Source organism: Camelus dromedarius, chromosome 11 (assembly GCF_036321535.1).
Source record: "Camelus dromedarius isolate mCamDro1 chromosome 11, mCamDro1.pat, whole genome shotgun sequence".
Taxonomy (NCBI): domain Eukaryota; kingdom Metazoa; phylum Chordata; class Mammalia; order Artiodactyla; family Camelidae; genus Camelus; species Camelus dromedarius.
This window is the reverse complement of record NC_087446.1, coordinates 55,761,044-55,780,256: the sequence shown is the minus strand read 5'-3', so window position 1 is coordinate 55,780,256 and position 19,213 is coordinate 55,761,044. Positions and strand designations below refer to the sequence as shown.

General features: G+C 47.1%; 1 protein-coding gene across 1 annotated transcript in view; it reads left to right on the top strand.

The window, feature by feature from the left end:
• Window positions 1–19,213, top strand: part of LOC105094589 (keratin, type II cytoskeletal 2 epidermal) — a 28,590-nt gene that overhangs the window by 6,868 nt on the left and 2,509 nt on the right. Inside the window, exons 10-15 of the mRNA XM_010986655.3 lie at window positions 14,356–15,071; window positions 16,072–16,286; window positions 16,641–16,701; window positions 17,512–17,607; window positions 18,198–18,362; window positions 18,681–18,806. Coding sequence (XP_010984957.3) covers window positions 14,356–15,071; window positions 16,072–16,286; window positions 16,641–16,701; window positions 17,512–17,607; window positions 18,198–18,362; window positions 18,681–18,806 — 1,379 coding nt within the window. The remainder of the gene's footprint in view (window positions 1–14,355; window positions 15,072–16,071; window positions 16,287–16,640; window positions 16,702–17,511; window positions 17,608–18,197; window positions 18,363–18,680; window positions 18,807–19,213) is intronic.

Here is a 19,213-nt window from a genome sequence, read left to right as displayed (position 1 = left end):
TGCCTCCAGACATCAAGAGGATAAAATATACAAGGTGAAAATGCTTTGTGAGCTGTGAAGGTGTTATACAGTAGCTAAATGAAATTAAAAGGGAATGACAAATGAGTAGACAGTGGTGGCTCGCTGTCAGGGTCACCAAGGAGGGAAGTACCTTGACATGATCACTGTGGCCCTTCATAGCTCTGCAGGGACATAAAATTGATATTGTTAGTGAACCCAAGTTGAATCTGCTCTTCAGGCCTGATCCTTGTAGGCCAAACATAGTAGAGATGGATGTATGGACCAGACCGTGTATTAGCTTGTGAGGAATCCACATTTTCGGTGACCAAAACACCAGAGCATCACCATCCTGTTATCAATATACCTGGGGAACTGAATTAGTCACAGTGGGTGGCTTGGCGCTTGTGGATTTAGAACAAGAGTTGGATGGTCTTGAGGGAAGTGGTTTCCTCTCCTGCATGGGAGGACAGACCTTTGAGGTCACCAGATACAGTATGGGGAACTCTGTTGGATGAACAGTGATGTATTCTAGTGCTCTGGCACACATTTTCTAATCTCTCTTTAGGTTACAAGTTTCTTTAGTCACATTTCAGTATTGGGAATACCCTTGTTTGTCTTGTTTGGACTTGGGTTTTCTTGATAACATCAGATAGGAAATAGAAATCACTATAATTTATAGTGAAACTTATCAAAAGTTGTAAGGTCACAGGACTATATGAAGACCCTGTGTTAGTCAATATATAATGCAGAACTAAAATGAGTATGATCAAGTGCCCAAATGCATTAGTACTAGAAAGACAGCGAAGGAAAAAATCTGGATACTGATTAGTTCAAAAAACAGTTCTTGCAAACATACCATGTGTCTGGGACAAGGCGAAACATTGAAGGTATTCTGATGAGTGAGACATGGTTCTTGCTCTCAAAGACTTGGGTGATGGGGAGTATGAAAACGTGTCATAATGCACATGACTCATGCAATGGTAAAAACACGTACAAGGAATAGAAATGGTACAATACAGAAGTGAGAGTGATGAAAAGTGATGCCTGGCTGGGTTTTAGAGGATAAACAGGAGTTTTTCAGGCAGACAAGGAAAGTCAAGACAGACAAGGACGTTTAGAGAAGGACACTCCAGTTAGAAGGAATAATATGGATAAAGACACAGAAGAGTAAAATTGCATGAAGTAATTGATCATCTGAAGGGTCATGAAGTTAGTGACAAGAAATGAGGGTGAAGCGTTAGAGCCAATCAAGAAGGGCCTTATATATATTCAACAGAGTCCAGATTCTAGCTTGTGAGTCAGAAGTTCTTAGAAGGGATTTTGGGACCTACTGGCTTATTGTAACCTGCTAGGTACTGGGTCAGTGGGCGGGAAAGGAGTTGCCTTACCGCTAGTGGAATAAGAATTGAGCATGAACCACAGTTTGTCTTGTACCTGAGTATCTCCTAAGAAATCTGGACTGCTTCTGGGAGATCTGTTCATGAGAGTATCATTTAGAAAATATTGTATGACTGAAACAGCTATGAAAGATGAGGAAGAGCCAGCAAAGGGATTTAATGGGAAAGTGACATGGTTAGATTGGTGTTTAGAGGGATCATTCAGATCAAATTGGAGGGGCCCATATTAGAGGTAGGAAGAATCATTAGAAGATTATTGCAAAGGTGCAGACAAAAGACAATCAAGGCTTGCACATCAGTTCAAGCCCTTAGAAGTGGTAGAGTGGCCAGAAATGAGGATCTGCATTCCACGTAGTTAGGAGTCAGATCATCAGGACTTGGTGATGGATCGGATGTGGGCTGGGGAGGCGGGTGAGGCGAAGGGAGGAGTGGAGGGTGGCTGCACATTCCTGGCTTGAGTAATAACAGGGAACATAGCAAGAGGGCTAGTGGGGAGAAATGCTAAGTTAAGCTTTTGAGGTGCTGCCACTATCCCATGTAATTTTGGGCCTAGGGGTATAAACTGAAGAGTCATCAAAGTTCAAAAGTTAGAGTAACCATCAGATAACTCAGGAAGAAGGGGTAGAGGGAGAACTGCAGAGAACCTCCAGTAGGAAAGCCAGAAATATGCTGGAGAAACTTGCTCAAATGGAGAAAACTTAAAGACTGTGAGACCAAGCATAATCTTTCAGGGATGATGTAGCCAAGATACTGAGGTCCCCCAGATCGAGTGATGAACTCTCAAAATCTTAGACTCCATTATTTCACCCTTGGGTAGGTTCAGTGTGGATTTGTTGTTTGGTACTTGGCCCAGTAATAATATTCAGGAGTAAAATCCACAAGTACAACTGGGTGATAAAAATTCTCCTATCCTGCACCACCAAGGTCCCTTTTTCTACAGGAACTATAGTTTCTTGGGAATCCTTCCAAAAATATCTATGTACCTGCAAGTAAAAATGGACAGATAGATTTATTCTCTGTTCTCAGATGTCCTGTGTTCTTTAGCAAATAAGCCTTTTAGGATCTGGCTGTGAGGGTTCTGTCCATATGCCACATCCTATGACCCAGTTTTAGCGTTTTGCCCTTACCTTAAGATATCTGCACACATCTCCTCTCCCTGGGTCTGGATCCATGTGTCTTGCTCCTAGAGTCCCAGCTGGAAGGACAGAATCCTTCCCTCTGCCTGCTGGCTGATGTTGACTTGGGGCTCCTCATGGGCCATTCTTCTTTCTTGAATAGTCACAATGTTGCAACCGTTAGTTCAGTGGTCAGTCTTCCTTTCATAAGTAGCCAGCTTCTTTTCAGAACTGTGTGACCCTCACACAGTCACCTCTCTAACAGAGTCCTGAGATTCATCTAGCTCGAGAGAATGGACTTCCCACCTTCTCCCTTCCTCACACATCAACTCCCTCCTGTCCCACATCCCAGGCCTAAGACAACCATCTAGGGCCCCTGGGGAAACAGCAGAAGCCAGCAAGTCTTCCTGCAACCCTTGCTTCCCAGATCCTAGTTCAACTTAGCTCAGTTCTGCCATCCCTACTCCTTCCCTTGGGGGAAGGTCTTCACGAGCCTCAAGGGCTGTTCTCTAGCCCTTGGGGGAGAGAATTCCAAAAGGTGATCTAAAACCAGAGCCCATGGTTTTGCATGAAATTTTAGGAACCATAACTTCCAGAATAGTCTTCACTGGCATGAGGATCTTCTGTTGGTCCCTTGGAGGAACTATGAGGAAGTCTTTTAGTTCCATGCCCTGTTCAAGCAAAACACGTGTGGAAATATTAACAGGAAATTTAGGGACATTGCTAAAAATTTATTTTGAAAAAAGACTTTTTTTCTTGTAGAATAGATAAACAAGATTGCACTGTGTAGCACAGGGAAATATATACAGGATCTTGTGGTGGCTCACAGCGAAAGAGAATGTGACAATGAATGTATGTATGTTCATGTATAACTGAAAAATTGTGCTCTACACTGGAATTTGACACAACATTGTAAAATGACTATAACTCAATAAAAAATGTTTAAAATAAAAGACGTTTTTTCTTTTTAGGTCAGTTTCTCTAGAGGTAGCAGTCTCATTGCCTGATGTTTTACAACAAAAGTTAAAGTACCACCCTATTACTGTCAGGAAAAGAAAAACACTGATGGTATTATATGTTACAATCATATGCAATAAAAACAAATCAACACAAAGCCTCAACTGCAATATAAAGGAGACATAAAATGAAAAAAAAAAACCTGGTAATAACATCCTGTATATTTCACTTGGCATATTCTCAAGTAGGGCCCTATTAGAAAACATAGGAAGCATCAGCTGTTTGAACCAACAGGTAGAATGTGTTCAACCGGCTGCAAATGTGGACTGGTGCAGGTAAGCTGTATTGACAAACCTAAATACCATGAGCAACTTTGCAACTGATGACACAATTTTCCCAAAAGGTGAACACTCTCCAAGCTTCCTAATGAAAGGAAACTACAGCCTTCTCTTGATTACCATAGCAGTAGCACCCCTCAAAAACTCAGTATATCTGCAAGCTGAGGGAAGCCACTTTGCATGTGTATGTGATACGGTTTGGGTTCTGGGCTGAGCTATTATACATGGCGGGGCATGCAAAAGCCCAGGAGGTCCAGTAGCAACTGGATCGTGCTTACTAAATGTCAGTAATAGCCCCCCATATCACGGTGACAAGCAAAACATGTCTCCACAGATTTCCAAAAGATCCCTAGAGAAGTATTGCTGCTTCAGGACATTTTTGTGGCTGGGCTATCAAGCTGCTTCCTAGAGCTAAAGTTGGCTGAAGGTTGTGCCAGGTGAAAGGGAGGGTAAAGATGCCCATGAGACATTTGGGTGGTGCCAGCAATTTTTGGTTGTTCCTTGGAAGGATGGATACCCAAGCTACCCTGGGATGCTCTGTGTCACTGTGTTTGCCCCTCCCATATCTGCTGCAGGGAACATGACACTCCCTCCCAACCCATTATCAGAAAAATGGCACAGTCTTAGTCAACTTGTGACCTTCCCAGGTTCACCTAGGGTTACCCCAGTCTTCCTTGGTGCCCACGCCCAGTTTCCAATCTGTCAATCGGCCCTGTTAATCCTTTCAAGACAGTATGGAGTGTCCTCTGCTGGCACAAAAATTCGTTTACACAGTGATGGGACCTGTGCTGGTTATCGTAAAGCAGCAGCTCCCAAGGGCAGTGAGAGCGAAGAGTATGTAATTTGAATGTTTCAGGAAGCTTCTTGGGAATAATAAAAAGAAAAAGGCCTTTTCTTGGTTCTGTTCTGTTGGTTGTAAAGACATAAGGAAGCAGCTGAATCCTTTTTGGCATAGAGATCTCTGGTAGTGGAAGAAATGTCTTCCCGCTGGGTGTTGAGTTAGGTCCTGGGCATTTGGAAAGTTCAGATGATCCCCTGAAAAGCTAGTGTGAGCTCAGAGGCAAGAACTGGGATAGAGGAGACTTGAAAGGAGATCAAAAGTGACTGAGGGTGTACGTGGTGGTCACTTTTACCAAGGATTGACCACACCATTGTTTTATAGAAGAAGATGAGGTCTGTTCTTGCTTGGAAGTGATGGGGTCACTCTGAAGAACGCTCACCCAGGTCCAGCTGTCTGGCGGTGGCAGGGGCTCCCTGTGAACTGATGAGTGAATCTCCATTGAGTAGACAGGCTTTTCCTGAGGCAGGGATGCTTCAGAAGAATCAAACCCTGAATGGAAACACTTCCAACCCTGAGAACTCATTCCATCTTTCCCCATCATCTTCTCCAATCCTCCCAGTTCCTCTTCCTCTCTTTTCCTTCTCCAAGTTTCTTATTCCACTTCCAAAATATTTTGACCAGTTAAAAAAAGTATGTAAGTGGGGTGTCAGCCTGAGCTGATCTGATAGGTGATTTGGAGAACAATTTTGTTGGTTCAGTTAAGAAAACACTGGAATGCAGTCCTTGACCATGGGTTGCTCATGACAGGGTGTGGGTGAGGTGAGGACCGAGGTGAGGCCATTCCTGTCCCTCCTCTAAGTTAAGTTATTTGGAAGATGAGGAGTGGGTGTGGCAGGGGTAGAGCAGGTCCCCGGCTAAGCTTTCTGGATCCAACAAGCTATATATCCCGGCTCTCCTCACTCATACTGTGTAAGCAACGGGGTAGTTCTTTGATTAGTCCCTTTGGTTGTCAGCCTTAAGTCCCTTGTGTCATCAGCACAGCTGACTTCCTTTTGTCCTACACCTGGTGGAGCTGGAAGAACATCCTGGGCAAGTGGAGAACATAGTGTACTACCTCTATGCTCCCAAAGGAAGCAGGAGATGGTCCTGGAGTTGAAACCACCCCTTCTCAACAGGTTAACGTTTGAGTGTCTCCTCTCACACTGTGCTAACTGCTAAGATGCTTTGGGGATTAGAGAAACCCCTCTGGGCTTCAGGAAAGTGCCTTGTTTCTGGCTGCCTTCTCCTCCGTAATCCTGTCTCTTGGCTTTATAATGCATAAACAAGGTTTCCGTGGTGAGGACATCTGGCTTTGAGGCAAGGTGGTGTGGCAGGAGCCTTATGCCACCTCATTGGCACTAGTGACCTGCCACATGCCACCACGGGGAGGTGTATACCTGGAGGACCAGGTGGAGAAATGTAGTCCATCCCTTGGCAGGAAAATCACCAGCCTGTAAATTGAGGGTCTGAGGGAGTGAGGGTTGGATTATCTTGCTCCTAGATCCAGCCTATTAACCCCTTTCCTGGCCACCCCGAGGGGCGTGAATAGGAGGGGCAGTCAGTTCGATGCCTTAACAGCCTAGGGGAAGCATTGCAACGACAGATTTAGCAGCCTGGAAAGGACGCTGTTTACCAATTTCCCATCATTGTGGGTAACTGCGCATTGGTGATGCTGCGTACTAAGCCCCTGCTGTTGGTTTACCTGAGGACTTTCTGGTTCTGAAATCCTGTGCTCTTAGGGGTAATGTGGCTTGGTGGCAGAGCTGCGGGGCTAGGTTCTTGCTGTTTCCCTTTAGTTATGTGACCTTGACACGTCTCTGAACTCTGTTTTTTCATCTTAAAAAGGAAGGTATCAGTCGGTTGGGCCCTAACATGTTCCTGAGCTGTTAGTAATACAGGTGCTAGAATGGGCTGGAGAGCCTTTCAAGGGACAGAGCACTCTCATTAGAGCTCTGTGTTGGGAACAGGGGTCAGGCAGATGAGGGTGGATGGGCAGAAGTGGGGCTCACAGAAGGAGGTAGAACCTGAAGACATGGGTACAAGTCCTAGGTCAGCCACATTACTCACCTGGTGACCTTAGGCAGGTCTCTGCACTGTCTTAGGGGCTCAGTTTGCTCATGTGTGAAAAGGCTGTATTAATACCTGCCCTACTTTTTTCAGAAGGAGATGGGCAAGATGAAATGACATCTTCGAGGGTGCTCTAGAACATCACATGAAGGGAGCTTTTATTTCCACTGTGGTTCTTCCTTGAGAAGATGCTGGGGTGGGGGTGGGGGTGGGTGGGGCATGAGCAGAGGCGCAGCTGGGGACCTGGGAAAGGCTGCTTCCTTGGGGACAAGGTGGAGTCCCGACTCTCATTCTTCGCTATGGCTTCATTCTTTGGGTCTTGAAGCATTCAAGAGTCCCTCTTTTAAAAGAAATATTCATGGAGTGGTGGGTAAGGCTTACAACCTAGAACCATGATCACTAGTTCTGCAATGAGTGGCTGGTTAATACCCAAGCAGGGCTGAGCCGACTGCCAGCTGGGACCTGGGCTTGGTAAGGGACAGGAACTCCAGGGAGAAGGCGGGCCTGGGAGGTGGGCTCGTGAGCATTCAGGTCAGGCTGTGTGGACGGGTGGCAAGACGCCACCGGAAAGGTGATGTTGTTTTAATTTTATTACCAGAAGGTTGGAAGTTTTAGACATTTTCTGCCACTCCTATAGCCCATGGGAAAGTGGAAACATGTGTTTCCCGCTGGAAATTATGCTGATTGTTACCTGTATTATTTCAATTATTTTATTTCAAAATTTAATTTCAATTATTTTATTTATATCAACTCTCTAAAGGGATTAGTACTATTATGCCCACTTTATAGGTGAGGAAATGGTGGCCATCAAAGTGTAGGTAACTAGAAGGTCAAGAAGCTACCAGGTTGTGGGGCTGGGATTCAATCCAGGTGTGTGACACAAATCTGAGTCCTTAACCAGCACACAGAGCCACCTTTGTTTATTACAGCCCCCTGCAAGGGTACTTTATCATTAGAGCTGTTCTTTCTCTAAACAGAGAATCCCTCAGAATCTTTTCCCTTGGGACACTGTGATCTCTTTTTATGCTGGGACAGAGGGCAAGGAGACCTACTTGACAGGAAAAGGCCCCACCAGCCCAGTGTCTGGAAGCCTGTGTCTCTACCACCCAGTTACAGCAGAGCAGCTCAGCCTTGGTCCCGCCTCAGAGCTCCCTCCTCATGCCTTTCCCTGCCAGGAATCTCACAGAGGTGGATGAACAGCCCTGCCCTCGCAGTCCTTTGAGGGCCCCTGGTCTGCCTGGCACTGGGAGGCTGCTCCCCACAACGCCAAGCAGAGAGTTGCATGCTGCTCTACGATGCCAGCGAGGGAACCTCACAGAGGCACAGAGGGAGCACAGGGTTGGGGCAGTGGGCTAGGTCAGCAAAGGCTTTTGAGTACAGGGGATTCCAACATGAGAAGGAGGAGGGTTGCTGTTCTCAACCATCGGCCCCCAGTGTCTGGAGAGATGCTGGGGAGCCTTGTGACAAAACAACATGTGTCCTGGGCACAAGCCCTGTGCCATTACAGCAAACCCTCCCATGTCTCCGTTTCTCCATCTGTAATAATTCTTGTCTCACTGAATTGTTGGCAGATTGAAATGAGACCAAGAATGAAAAAACAAACACGCCACTGAGGACAGGGTGCTGTGCAAATGGAGATATTTAAGGTCCTGTCAAGTAGGTCAAACCAGGTGACAAACGACTCCTGTCCCCTCCAGGGGTCCATAACTTCAGATGCCGTGTCTACTGCTCAAGTGGGAGGGGATCCCCAGGGACACTTGCTTGGTCAAATTGGACACTCCTTTCTGCTGCCCATGGGTGAGAGGACCTGTGCTTGGTTAGTGTCTACACAGGACAGGGTGACAGACAGTGTCAGCAGCGAGCCACTCTGATCCACTTGCCTAGAAACCCTTCCACAACATCACGAAATTCTGACACTAACATCATTATTTCTGCTCACTAGTGAACGGCATGGAGTCAAGTCTAGAGAGAGAAGTACAGACACCATCCTGGCCCTCTGGGGACAGCCAATGCATGGACAGTGAGCCAGCTCCATGGGTACAGTAATGGGTCCCCAGAGGACAGGCCCTGAGGGTGTGGCTGTTTGGGGCCCTCCCTGGAAGATGGGGGCCCAGGAAGCCCTCAGCATATGACACTCTAGTGTGTAGGGGACCGTTGAGAGCCTGATACAGACGGTTGGTGAGGAAGGTGGGGTTCATACAGACCGCCCCTCACTCATCCTCTGCCCCAAGGATGCAAACCCAAACCAATTAGGGTGTTTAGACAAACACCAGAAACACCCAAGGTATTTCCACCCAAGGAAAGGGAGCCTGGAGATGTTACACCCCAGGGACTCCAATTCTCAGATGGACAGATTTTTATTAAAATTTTTAAGAAAAAGTTTTATGGCTAATGTGGAGCCTCAGAAGAAGAGGTGAAGTTCTCTGCTGCTTCCAGATATGCTGCTGAGCTCTGACACCAAGAAGAGAAGAATAAAAAATAGAGGAAGAGTTAAGGGAGAAGCAACAGACCCGGGTTTTAGCTGCTACAGTCAGTGTTTGGAGGTGGTGAAATGCTTTCTTTCTTTTTTTTTTTAACCTATCAATAGTATTTTTATTTTTGATGGAAGTATAGTTGCTGTACAATGTAACAAAAGTTATAGGTGTACAATAAAGTGCTTCACAATTTTTAAAAGTTATATTCCATTTACAGTTAGTATAAAATACTGGCACTATTCCCCGTGTTGTACAGTCTATCCCTGCAGCTTATCTTCTGCCTAATAGTTTGTACCCAGGTGAAATGCTATTTCAAAGAGACAACTATTCATCAATCAACTCTGTTTCTTTGAAACAGACACATATCAATATCTTTGAAAAATGGACATATCAACTCCTGAGGAACTTACAGTTGGGGAATCAAGACATAATGAAATCGTGCCTTTCAGATCCCAGTTGCCCAGCCCTGCAGGCTTGTCTCAGTTCCGACCTGATGCCCAAATGCTCCTCGGTTCGCTGAAGCCGTACGTGTCTGCCCTTTTCCCTTCTCTCTGCCTTCCCTCTGTCTGCCTTGCTGCCACCATTTCTTCCCTTGTCCCTCAGTGAGGAAAGAAATGAAAGCAGGGTGTGGGTTCTGCTTTCTAAGTTCTCCCTGTTTGCTTCAGCAGTTGGGCTTTGCTTGTTCATGTCCTTCTGAAGCGCAGACTATCTTCTGAACCGGAGAGACCCTTAGGGATCTGGGGTCCAGCACCTTGATTTTACAGATGAGAAAACCAAGGCTTAGAAAAGCTGAGAGCTGCGGGCTCTGGAGTCAGCTGGTTGCGGCTTCTCTGACCCCCTCTAACGTTCCTCCCTTTCCTGTTGGTTTCATTCAGTCTGTGGGGAGGAGGGTGGGGCCTGGCAAGAGAGATAAGCCAAGGTCATGTGGTTTAGTTTCTGGCAGAAGGACTCGACCTTTACAACTAAATATGCTCTTCCCAGTTTATCACACAGCTTCCCTTGAAAAAGTACTGCTAAATAGAGACAAATCTACTGCTTTGAGTACCTGATGGGCTGGGAAGTGTGCTTAAGGCTCGTAAAAATATAATTCGTGTCATGGTGTCGTGAATTTAATACATCTCAAGTGAGTGACTGTACTAGCTCTATGAAACATGTGCCGCTCAATTAGCAATGATTTCACTTGCATCTTTAGAATTTAAAAGGCTTTTAAAGAAGAGTTTGGAAGACCCATGGCTTTTGATGTGAAAAAAAAAAAAAAGCTGTCCAGAGAGTTTTGAACAGTTGTCTTCCTCTTCCTCCTCCTCTTCCTCTGTCTTCTTCTCCTTTTTTTCTTCTGGATAAAAACCCTGTAGAAAGGAGGCCATTTAGAATCAAGCCCTTTGGCTGTTCCTTCCAAAACGAGGCACCCCAGTGCCCACAGTTCTGAAGGCATCTTGAAGAACTTTGTTGCTAGGCTGAGGAGCAGGAGTCTCCTGAATTTGGTCTTCTACAATTCCATTTTTTCTATGCTTTTCTCTCTTTCTTATTTTTTTGGGGGGTGGGGGAGAGTGTTTTTCCACCTGCCTCCTCCCACCAATATTCCCATCCAAGCCAACACAGGAAGCCTTGAAAGAAATAAAAGCGGGGGGTGGGGGTGGGGGTGGGGGTGGGTGGGCAGCCTTAAGTCATGGGAAAGAGTGAGGCGGAGGCGGAGGGTTGGGGGGAAGGTGTGGGCTGGAAGCATCTGATGGAACTAGGCGCTAGGCACAGGGAGGAAAACGGCAGGTGCCCAGGGAGGGGCACTGCAGGTGAATCACAGCTGTCACTGGCGGCAGAACAGTCTGGGATTAGTAGGAAGGCTCCCCAAGAATGAGGGGTGGGTAAGAAGGAGGCAGCATTAAATCTGGGGAAACCTGGGGAAATCTCTGAACTGCGGGGAGGAAGTGAGTGGTGTAATTACGATGACTGCATTTTTCTGAAATCTCAGCCAGGATGAGATGGAATCTCTGATGGTTGTCTTGTCCTTCCGTGTTATGGTGGCTACATAGGTAACGAGCAAGAGTAAGAATATTAGTGCTGGAGCTGGCGAGGGAGAACTTGATCTGGGAAGTAGTTTGGCTGGAAGGAGGGCTGGGCTGCAAACAGCAAGAACTATTCGTGAAAACCCCCTTTTGACTCTTCCTGTGTGAACGAAGGTGAGAACACATGGCACCAGGTCGGAGTGATGCCATTAACTGGATGGCACTTGAGCTCACAAGGCACACACCCCAATGAGTTGTAGGTGGCCATGACAGGAGCGGAGCTCATTCAGCTGTGGATTGATCGCATGGAAAACACTGTTTGGGTCAGATCTGCTGGGATTAGAAAATTAGAACTACATGGGACATCCATGGCCACAGCAGTGGGAAAGGAAGTGACATTTTTCCCTGCAGAAGCCCAGGATGCGGCTCCGTGTAACACAGGAGGATGGAGAGGAGGCTCTCAGAGAGGTACACAGGAGGCGAAGGGAGTGTGGGCAGGGGGAAATTAATTCCCCCTGGGAGAATCTGGAGCTGCAGCCGCACCAGCTTCCCGTCAGCTAAGCAGTTCACCCTCTCTACTTAATGCTGGGAGCTCGCTTTTCTGTTCCGGGGGCCAAGATCGGATGTGCCAAGGTTTTCAAAAGAACATCTCAGGGGACAAGCATTTAGGAGCCTGGGCTTGCTGGCAGCTTGTTGAAAGGAGAATTAGGGAGCAGGAGGAAGGATTTTATCCTATCTGTTCCCCTTTCTGTTCTCAGAAACAGTAAAGCTTAAAATCCTTCATAACAACAGGTCAGTGTCCTCGTGAGACATCAGGCATCTAGGATAAATGTACCCATCTTATAGATGAAGAAATTGAGGAAGTCAGCCACAAAATCATAGCCAGAACCAAGAGTCTTTACTCCCATTTCACTTCCTTAAAGAATGTGAAACATGAAATCTAGAAAAGCACATTGAGATTAAAGGTAAAATTAAAAAAAATACGGAAATGGGGGAAGGGTATATTTCAGTGGTACAGCATGTGCTTAGCATGCATGAGGTCTTGGGTTCAGTCCCCAGTACCTCCATTAAAATAAGTAAATAAAAACCTAATTACCCCCCAAATATGGAAATTAAATGTTATATAATATCTGAGTTGCATTAATTCTACCCTCACATTTCAAGAGAAGAGGAGGATGCTTCCTCTTCACATCTGACTTTTAAAATCTGGCCAATGGGTCTAGAAAGGGAAGGTGCCCAGCGGTGAGGAAGGGAGGGAGACCCGGTGTGAAAGCAGAATCATAGAGCAGTAAAACCTGCAGATCGTGTGCCCGGCACGAGCCTGGGGCAGGGTAGATGCTCAACAAATGTTTGTTCCTTTCCTCCAAGGAGGGACTAAGAGCTCCCCCGCCTCCCCATCAACTATCACTCAGCAAGCTGGCGTGGCCTCGGCACAGTCATGGTGGATTAATGGACAATTAGGGCGTTGTTCAGATACCTGCAGGTAACATTTGACATTGGACGGAGGCTCACTCTAAAGCTTTTTGGTTTATGAATTGTTTCCATGATTATGATTATACAAGCCTGATTGGGAAAAAAAATCACATGCATTTGCTTCCTTCAGCATTCTCTTATTGCAAATCAAATATCCTGAATAGCATCTCCGTGTTTTTCACCCCTATCCTCACCTCGACCATGTAGTTAAGACATGGGATTGGAGTCTTGGGGGAGGGGGTATAAGAACACAAATAACACGTATTAAGTTTCTGCTATTAACTGGGAACTGTGCTTAGGACATATGTTTGTCTTGGTCTGGTTTTACAACAGCCATCTTCTTCTCATTCACATTTATAAATGAGGAAACCAGGGCTCAAAGAGGATTATGAATTATCCAAGGTCATTTAACTAAAACATGATGAAACTGGGACTTAACTGCAAAGCGCAGGTTTTTTATATTCTTTTATGCTAACTCTGTCCTAGGAGTTGAGAAGTCCTGGTTCTGTAACTCGTGGTGCCTGTGTGGAGGGTGTTGTCGTAGCTGTCAGAAGGGGGAATAACAGGCCCCGGGCGAAAGGAAGAGAAGGTATCTTTGCTTCAACCAAAACAATATTGAGACCTAACATTAGTATTGTGTGTCACGGTTTTCAAAGTACTTCCATGAACCTCCCATTTTATAGCTAAGGATGCAGAGCCTCAGCATTTAACTCAAAGTCACAGAGCCAGTAAACGGCAAAACTGGGACTCAAACCCTGAACATCCGACGTTCAGTTCAGTTCTAGCACGCCACAGTGCCTCTCCTGTGTAGTTGGCCGCCTGGACCAAGGAAGGACAGTGGGTGAGTTTAGGTGTGGATGCTCTGTATCCTTGGTGACTTGATGGGTCTTCTTCTTATTTTTTAAATTGAGGTATAGTCAGTTACTATGTGTCGATTTCTGGTGTACAGCATAATGTCCCGGTCATGCATATATAGTGTTCATCCACCTCTGGGTGTCACTGAGGAGCCCGACTTCCAAATCATTTAGTGTGACCATCGGGCAATACATGATTACTGGCTGGCCAAAGCAATATGCACTTGGATCTTGGAGTGGCAGAGCTGATGGTTTTAAAGACTTCTGGTTACAGGAAAGAAAATTCTCTCCTCGGTTACTGGCTACAGTGTATTCAGGTGTGGCATGGGAAGGAAAGAGTCAAGATCATTTGCAACCTGACAACTCTTTTGAAACATCCTAGTTCAGCTTCTTTCTGGAATAGGATGTGTATTTCCCCACATCACATTTGTGCTCTCCAAAATCACTTGTTGAAACTCTTCCTGGCTCAGATGGAAAAGCAAGGGGAACTCTAAGGCTGGTATTGAGGGCCTCTGGCAGTCTCTAAACCTGTCATCTCTTTCATCAGCTGAACTGGGTAGCAAGACTCCCCAGGCCTGAGTGGTAGCTAGCCTCCCTTGGGTTGGTCCAGAGCAGGGAGGTAGAAGTTCCTTTTTCAGATTGAGAAACTCACATCCTAATCTCCTCTTTTGATGATTTTACAATAATCAAATTGCATGACTGATGCCCAGATAAACAGAAGTTTGCAATCAAAGCAAGTTCTGGGATGGAACTGATTAGTAGATTTTTAATGGCTATTTGCTTGATAATCACCAGCAGTAGCTTCCAGGCAGACCAAACCCATTAATAAGCGAGCTCACACCCATGCACACAACACCTAGTTGGCGGATATAAAAGAGGACCCTGCCAGTCTCCTGACAGCAGAATCGAGTCTCCAGCCTTAACGCTTCCCAGGAAACTTCACCTTCCCTCTCTGGGCAAAGGCATCATGAGTTGTCAGATCTCGTGCAAACCTCGAGGAATAGGAGGAGGAGGTGGAGGAGGATTCCGGGGCTTCAGCAGTGGTTCAGCTGTGGTCTCCGGTGGGAGCCGGCGATCAGCCACCAGCTTCTCCTGCTTGAGCCGCCATGGTGGTGGCGGCTTTGGCAGTCAGAGCCTTGCTGGTCTTGGAGGGACCAAGTACATCTCCGCTAGTGTGGCTGGAGGAGGTAGAAGCTTTAGCTCCGTTGGAGGATTTGGTGGCGGAAGAGGTGGCTTTGGAGGTGGCATTGGCTTTGGAAGTGGCATCAGCTTTGGAGGAGGCAGTGGCTTTGGAGGAGGCAGTGGCTTTGGAGGAGGCAGCGGCTTTGGAGGCAGCGGTTTTGGTGGAGGTGGTAGAGGCCGGTTTGGAGGTGGTGGTGGCTTTGGAGGTTTTGGGGGTCCTGGTGGCTTTGGGCCTGGAGGATTCCCTGGTGGAGGCATCCACGAAGTGTCTATCAACCAGAGCCTCCTGCAGCCTCTCAACGTGAAAGTTGACCCAGACATAAAGAATGTGAAGTCTCAGGAGCGGGAGCAGATCAAAACTCTCAACAACAAATTTGCTTCCTTCATCGACAAGGTGAGTCACGAGAAGCTGACTCCATCTGATGCTCAGGATTGCCCTACTTTCAGTGCTGATTGGAAAGCAAATGACGGAGATTTGTTTTTTTCAGGAGCCATGGGTGTGGTCATACTGACCTGAGTAGTTGCCAATACCCACGTGGGAAAGATGCTGACTTCGTGGGCTACATCTTTCATAACAGTCTGCAGTCAGGGATTATTTGTGCCTTTGGCTTTATTGTTTCATCCCAAACAAACAATACTTATGGAAAATTCTGAAAATCACAGAACAGATATAGACAAGTAATAGACGGACTAGTTTAGGCCATGTGACAGCAGGTTTTGGGAGGGATTAGTAAGACATCTTCTGAGATCGTCCTTCCTTCCCGAGAACTGATTGCTGCGTTACATTTGGGGAAGTTGAACCTGAAATGTCTACTTGGGGACGAACGCAACTCCTGCCTTCAAGAGAAGCGTCGTCAGTTTTGTGACCCATAAAGTCTTTATTGGTGTCACTTTGGAGTGTGACAGGCTTTCTCCCATTTCAAGGCTGAGGAACCTGTCTAAGGGATTTACAAGGCTCTTCAAAACCAGGTCAAGGAACCCTGCCCTCCAGGGCTCTCACACTCATAATCCTTAGGAGCAGTGCCAGTGGATGCCTGGCTTTTGGTTTTCCCCAGAATTTATGGGACCTTTGCCAGGAATTCAACTAGAATCGGGAGGGAGATGGCCTAGAGTGTTGGGAGCAGCTGGAAACAAAATAGTGGGCAGTGAAGTAGGGGAGAGTTCTCTGTGTGGAGAGCACCAGGCATCACACTAGGAGCCTACTGAACTTTCCAAGTGTGGAGGCAGAGAGCTCAGAACCTCTGTCTGGCAGGATCTGGCCTCCAGCTGGTGAGGATGAAGCCGCACAGTTGTCTCCATCACCCGAGGCAGGACCAGAGCTGACTCTGGCGTGTGCGGCCTGTTGAAGGGAGGGGCAACCCAGAGCTCACGTGCTTTCCCTCCGGTCACCGCAGGTGCGGTTCCTGGAGCAGCAGAACCAGGTGCTGCAGACCAAATGGGAGCTGCTGCAACAAGTTGACGTCAGCACCCGTACCACCCGCCTGGACCCCCTCTTTCAGGAGTACATTGGCAAACTGCAGACTTACGTGAACACGCTTTCTGCAGAAAGAACATCCCAAGATTCAGAGCTGAACAACATGCAGGATCTTGTTGAGGATTTTAAGAAGAAGTAGGTGGTAGAGTAAACTCTAAGTGGAGATGAATGTGGATCTGAGCTGTCCAATCATTGCCCCAGAAAACCACTCATCTCCCAGTTGCATTTATGGTGATGAAGGGGAGGAGCATCTGTATCTTTGCTGATTATTTGTGAAGAAGACAGTTAGGGCTTTAGAGATAATGTTTTTTACATGTTTTCAATGATAGAAAAGCATCCTCATTTGGGGATATCATACTTTCAGTTTAAACCAAAGTGTTTTATATTCCCAGAGAATGGAGTCTTTTGGGTGAATCCAGTAGGAAGAAGAAAAGAAAAAAGTAAACAAACCAGAACTAATCTAACAGCTGTGTCCCTGTGTCCCAACAGGTATGAGGACGAAATCAACAAGCGCACAGATGCTGAGAATGATTTTGTGAAACTTAAAAAGGTGAGTGAGGGAATGTCATGGCTGAGGTGGGAGTGAGGGCGCTTCAGAAGCCCGTTGGGCTCAGACAGACAGGCTGGAGCACACCTCTGCGTGAAAACAGCAGTAACCAGGGAGAAGGGTGAGGCGTGTCCATGGCTGGTTCTCCTGGAATAAGGGTGACTCTGTAGGTCAAGCTTCTGGACACGTTCTGCACATTTGCTAGAGCATTTCCTATCAACTGCCTACTCGAAGCCTATATTGAATCGCTCAAGATGCAAACAGAGAAAGCACTTCATTCTTCTTCTAAAGGGCTGAGGAGGGAATGGGACTGCCTTAGAATGCCTGTTTAAAGTTGCTATCAGTTGGGCCGACCAAGGTTTGAGCCAGAAGGCAAAAGTGTGGATTCTCAGCCTGGTTCCTGCAGAGGCTTTGGTGTAAAATTCAGAGAATTCAGGAGAGGTGGGATGGACAGGCAGGGTGGGAGAATTGAGGACTGTTAAAAGCCACAGAGGCCATTGCACTTCTTAGTAGAAAAACACGTCTCAAGCAAGAGGGAGAGAATGCTTGACAAAGCTTGGTCCCATCAGAGCTCTGATGGTCTTGGGGGAGTGTGAGCAGTGATAGGGGTGTGGAGCCCCCAGCAGAGGTGCACTGCAGACTCCATGCCAAATGAGGTCCTGTGGGGACGTGGCTCATCCGGGATTTTGGAGAGCAGCTAACAGGGACTGGCTGGAGGAGCGGCAGGGAGGGGGCAGGGCCCGTACACAGAGCACTGCAAGATGAGGGGTGGGGGGCATGAAATTCATCAAGGGCCCCTGATCTTCCCTGTAGGACGTAGACAATGCCTACATGAACAAGGTGGACCTGCAGGTCAAGGTGGACATGATAAAACAGGAGATTGACTTCCTGAAAATCCTCTTTGATGCGGTAAGGAGGCTGCTCCTGGAGAGACCTTTATTTCCATCCTTCTCACCAAAGGAAGTCCCTCCCTGTTGGTGGGTGGAATCCATTGACGGCTGACTTCAGCTTGCCCTGGTTCCAGGCCACCAGGAGCATCTGTGGAGTATATCTTGGAGAAGAGGAACTTTCTCCTCTGATGTCACAACTTCTCTCTCCAGCTCCTCTTAGGAAGAGACCTGCCCCGTTTCTATCTCTATGTCCAAAATTCTTCAAAGGTCAAAATGTAATATATTTACCACTTACCTGCCCAAGTGCACACACGTGACTTCTGAAACAGGAAGTACAATTTAAGGCATTTGCCATCGACTGACTTCTTCCTGGGGGCACTTTATCAAAACTGCATAAATGGTGAAGGCTGTTAACTAGGAGGCTCAGAAATGCAGAGTCCTCCCCATAATTCTCAGTGCGACCTGGCAGAGACCTAAAAAATGGCAGCTGTATTGCTTTAAATCCCCCCCAGGGCACGACTAGTCCGAGAGTCTGTATTTTCCAAACAGTGGGAAGGGGAATCTCCCTTCATTGCCTTTGGCTGCGGGCAGACCTCTTGTGTGTTGCAGGAGCTGTCTCAGCTGCAACAAAATGTCACGGACACCAATGTCATCCTGTCCATGGACAACAACCGCAACCTGAACCTGGACAGCATCATCTCCGAGGTCAAGAGCCAGTATGAAGAGATCGCCCAGAAGAGCAAGGCTGAGGCTGAGGCGCTGTACCACAGCAAGGCAAGTTCTGGGAGGGCAGGGAGAGCTCCGGCTTCGTCTAGCAAGCTGGGTTCCACCCCAGCTAGAAGGGTACCGTCAGCTAAGCAGTGTTTTTATCTAGTGGAAATCGGGCATCATTCCCAAGAAGGAGTGTCCACAGTGCCCCAAATGCCCTCAGTCGAAAATGGCACTGAGTCCTTTTCGGGGTGTGAGATGGTTCCCCATCATCTAAGGAAGCAGACATGACTTTCAGCTTGGTTGACCCTCCCTGGACAGTATCAGACTTTCTTGGCTCATGCCAAGCTTCCCCCAAGCTGCCACTGTCCTCTCCCTGCACAGTATGAGGAGCTGCAGATCACTGCTGGGAAGCATGGAGACAGCCTGCAGGAGGTCAAGATGGAGATCAGTGAGCTGAACCGTGTGATCCAGAGGCTGCAAGGGGAGATCTCCCAAGTGAAGAAGCAGGTGGGGCACGGCCCGGGGACTGCGGTGGCTTCCCTGGCTGAGTGGGGCTCGGGCAGGGTGGGAGGCTGGGTATAGATGTGTGTGTGAAAGAAAGAGACAGAGAACTGAGAAATCGAATCTAGCAGGTGCTAATCCTAAATGCCTCAAGTGTAATATAATTTAAGATTTATAACAATTTTTAGAGTGGTCTAAGAGGCATCCTAAAGTGGGGGTTAGTGCAGGGAGAAACTGTGTTGACTTGTGGATTGCTTTCACGGGTGAAATGGAACAATAACACATAACATATGAAGCTAGAGGTCATGGCTTGCTGTGTATCGCAGGCATCGCTTCCTGTTCATACCCGTTTGTCCTTGGAAAAAGCCCTAAGCACCAGCCAGCTGTGTGACGCAGGGGCAGTGAGGGTTGCA